This window comes from Berghia stephanieae, chromosome 2 (assembly GCF_034508935.2).
Source record: "Berghia stephanieae isolate SIO BIC M18660-M18661 chromosome 2, UCSD_Bste_1.3, whole genome shotgun sequence".
Taxonomy (NCBI): domain Eukaryota; kingdom Metazoa; phylum Mollusca; class Gastropoda; order Nudibranchia; family Aeolidiidae; genus Berghia; species Berghia stephanieae.
This window is the reverse complement of record NC_088361.1, coordinates 109,574,949-109,579,433: the sequence shown is the minus strand read 5'-3', so window position 1 is coordinate 109,579,433 and position 4,485 is coordinate 109,574,949. Positions and strand designations below refer to the sequence as shown.

Sequence of the window (4,485 nt, the reverse complement as noted above, 5' to 3'; positions counted from 1 at the left end):
TTCAAGATCATTAACAAACAGCGAAAACAAAAGTGGCGAAGTGCTTTCACCCTGTAATAATCCGCTGTTTGATTTAAAAAATTGTTGTTGACCTTTACCTCCTGTGGCCAGCTCAACCTTTGAATACATGTTTCTAAATAGCTTGACAAATTTCGAGCTCACACCGGATTTAATCAATTTTGTAAATAATGCGGATCTGTCAATAAGGTCATATGCTTTTTCATAGTCGATAAACGCACAATGTAGCTTCTTCCCTTTAGATAGCAATATCTCGATAATTCCATGTAGAATAAAATGGCAATCTGCTGTGCTCCTTCCCTTTCTAAATCCATATTGAACCTCGTTTAACACATTCTCTCCCTCCACCCATACATTTAGTCTTTCATTCATCACTCTTGTAAACAGTTTTCCTATACAACTCATTATTGTTATCCCTCTATAATTGTTCACATCTCTTTCATCTCCCTTTTTAAAAATCGGCACAATTCTACCCTGACTCCATATCAAGGGGAAATATTCCAATTCCAGTATCTTATTGAAAATTGATAAAATCAGTAATTTGATTTCTGAAGTTGCATTAATTATAAATTCATTTAACATATTATCCACTCCAGTAGCTTTGCCGCGTTTAAGAGCCTTAATTGCTTTGTGTAGTTCCCCCATCTCGATTGGCTTATCTAAAATGTCTATATCTATAATATTCCTTCCCACATCCTTTTCTACCTCTGCAATCTCCGCCCTACCCATCTCCCCAACCCCTGATTCTTTATTTGCTAAAGTTTTAAAATGGTCGTAGAAGTTTATATCTGGCAGCTCTCTTCGTGATACTGAATTTCTTTTTATTTCCTTCCAAAAGTTCTGGGGTTCATGCTTACTTAAATCCAATAAATGTTGCGCTTTTTTGCGACTGTAATTTCTTTTGTTAATCCTACATACCTTCCTGTATTTATTCCTTTCCTTACACATCAATGTCCTGTTTTCGCCTGTCCCCGTCTCTATAAACTTATGTGCTCGTTCAGTGAATACTTTGCGTTGGATCTGACAAGCTTCGTTATACCATGGTGCTTTCTTTCTTCTCCCTTTCCTTTGTTTATCCCCTCTCCCCTCTATCCTAACTACATGATCTATCCCTGCTTCTGTTAAAATATCTGTTAACTCGACTATATTACCCTCTAATACCTCTGGATCTGTGTTAGTTTGTACCAAATATATTAGATTGCTCACCTTATTATGACACACTTCTGTATTTAATAATGTAACGTAATTCTCCTTCTTATCCTCTTTCCACTTTGTCAACATAACCCCATCTAAACCGTCACTTACCTCCCGTCTATGCTCACTATTATTTAATTTCAAAGTAAACGATATTATCTTATGGTCTGACATTTCATTTGTTTCATGGACGTTAAAACCACACACATTTCCTATAACCCGCTTATTGCAAATAACATAGTCGATTGTACTCTCCCCTTTTTTATTGCCAAACGTTGTGCATCCCTTCATTTTATCCTCCCCTGTTCTCCCATTTAATATTGCAAGGTCACATGTGTAACATAATTGGAGTAATTTCAGTCCATAGTCATTTACTTTTTTGTCCTTATTAAAACGTCTAACTGTCATGTCATTACATAAGAAATCTCTTTCACATAAAACATTCTCTACCGAAAGCTCTTCTGTCTGGTTCTCTCTAATGTCAACAGTCAAACAATCCTCTCTCTCCGCCGTCCTTGCATTCATGTCTCCTGCTACTATAATCCCTCCCTGATCGGTCACTTTTGTCAATTGATTTAACAGTTCATCAAAACAACTTACATTATCGTCAAAATCGCTACGCGTTGATCCATACGGCCTCATGTAGACAAATAATAAATATACACTTTCATTCCATCCAAAATGTTCCTTATCTAATTTAAAACACATACCATCTTCATACTCCCAATCTACAACTGACACACCCTTTTCCAAACGCTTCCTGAAATAACACACTAACCCACCCGAATCCCGTTTGGCCCTTGATTTTCTTTTACGGTGTTTGCAGAACGGTTCACAGTAGCCATCTAACATTAAATTACTTCTCTCATTCGTCCACGTCTCACTTAACAAAATTACATCAAATTTATAAATACTTTCAACAAATTCAGGACATTCTTTCTTCATTTCCAAACTACCATTGATATTAAAAACACAAAAGGATACATTTGAAAGGTGGCTCCGCGGCGCATCTTCCTATTGTCGATCTGTTGTCGTCGTCGGTCTCACTGTCCGCACTTCCCTGCCGTCAACAATCAGCCTGGCTGGGTATGCTACCCAGGCGTCTCTTCCGGCATTCTTGGCTGCCTTCAAATCCGCCATCAATTGGCGTCTTGCCTCCCGGATCTCAGACGGAAAGTCTTCACTTACTCCAAGTCCAGGAGGTAGATGCTTTCTCCCCAGCTTGACTCGTTGACTGTCATTGAAGTCAAGGAATTTGACAATGACAGGCCTTCTTTTGTCACTCGTTCTTCTACCCATCCTGTGCGCTCTTTCTATCACCACCCTTCCTTCCACTTTGCACTTCCGCACCAACTCCGCCACCAGTTCAAAACAATTCTCTCCCTCCCTCTCCTCGACACCGTGAAACACCAAGTTGTTCCTCCTGCTTCTGGCCTCACTCTCAATCGCCCTCGCCTCTAACACCTCCACTCGCCTTCTCAACACCCCCACATCTTCCTTGACAATTCTCGCCTCACTTCGTTGCATCTTTACCTCCTCCTCTATCCTGTCTAACCTCTCCTCTTGTCCTTTCATATTTTCTAATATCCTGTCCATTTGATCTTTAATGGTACTGAGTTGCCCCAACACCGCTAAAACCGAGCTCACGCTGTCTTTAACTCCATCAATTACATTCCTCAATTCTATGAATTCCCTTCTCAACTCACACATCTCGTCAGTAACACTCGGTAGATCGTCGCTACCCCCTCTTAATCTCTTTGCATTGGAAGCTGGGGTAGACATGGTTTGGCTACTTATTATCAAATATGTACGTTGAAGAGAGAGAGAAGGTTGGGGGGGGGGGGGGGGGGGGGGGTTACGGTTGGGAGAAAACAGTTCACGATTTTTGTCACAGAGTGACAAAACAAACAGTGACACGGAATGTTTACACAACAATCACAATCCAGATAATCAAACAACAGGTTGACAGGTGAACAGGGTGACGGTGAACGGTGATGATGCGGTGATATTGAATAATAATAATAATAATAATAATAATAATAATAATAATAATAATAATAATAATAATAATAATAATAATAATAATAATAATAATAATAATAATAATAATACAATGATGAGATGATTTAATGCCTCGAATGGTGAAATAATGGCAGAAGTTGAAGAATTTTGTACTACCTTCACAGTTTCAATTGGAAATCCTGAAAACACAAAACACTTAAACAGTCCGGAATATAGTCCAAAGATAAAGGGAAATGAGTCGAACAGACCAATATAAATTTCAATCCAAGACAACAACAATTACTTGAGAAATATAGGATAAATGCACGATAACACCACAGCAGATAGAAAGACGTCTTGACACCTTGACACACAAAATGACACAGATGATTGAAAAAAAAAAATGCTTCGTGTTGTCAGGTTTTGCGATGCAATTCCTTCATCAGTACCAGTGTGTCAAAATATTGTGAGAAATACTCACTAACTGTGCCTGACCTATTGGTGTGTAATATGCGAAAGGTATCTAAGGCTTTTTCATACAGGAAATAAATAAGGCAGGGGGACGAGACGAGGTAAATGGCAGGAAATATTCTGATTGGTTAATGTTTATTATCGTAACGTTACTTCCCTCGTCATGACGTTGGGTAACTTAGTAACTGGCTCTAAACTATCGGAACAATGCCGGACGCCCTTATGAAATATTTCTCCGACGAGCATAAAAGCGTATCCAGAGGAAAAAAAAAACATGATCATGTTTTGACTTTTACACATTCTGATCACAAAACATGAAAAGTTCTAGCCAGCATGAAGAATAAAAAGTACCGATTTTCTTTGTTTAGAACCACGATGGCCGCCGTTTGCTGGGCGACATGACAGACTATTGAATCCAATTTCCTGAACGAAGGAAGAAAAAAAAAAGGAAAACAACACAAACAAACAAATTAAAAAAATCAACAAACAAAAACAAAACAAAACAACAACAAAAATACTACATTGTTTTAACTTCCTTTATACATATGGATGAATGAATAATTTATCCATATATATATATATATAAGAGAGAGAGAGAGAGAGAGAGAGAGAGAGAGAGAGAGAGAGAGAGAGAGAGAGAGAGAGAGAGAGAGAGAGAGATGGGGGGGGGGGGGAGGAAGAGAGGTTAAGATGCAAATAAAAGATTTAATTAAAATTTAAAATACCTAATAAAGTAAGAAATAAACAAAGTAAGAAATAATAAACAAACAAGAATGACCGAATTTTATTGGCCACGCAGCA

General features: G+C 38.2%; 1 protein-coding gene across 1 annotated transcript; it reads right to left on the bottom strand.

Moving 5' to 3' along the window:
• Window positions 1-2,226: 2,226 nt before the first annotated feature.
• Window positions 2,227-3,454, bottom strand: LOC144964090 (uncharacterized). Its single transcript, XM_078898032.1, has 2 exons — window positions 3,391-3,454; window positions 2,227-3,001 (listed from the first exon to the last, which is right to left on the bottom strand). Exon 2 carries the CDS (start codon window positions 2,992-2,994, stop codon window positions 2,227-2,229), a length of 768 nt encoding a protein of 255 aa, XP_078754158.1. The 5' UTR covers window positions 2,995-3,001; window positions 3,391-3,454.
• Between the last annotated feature and the right edge of the window lie 1,031 nt (window positions 3,455-4,485).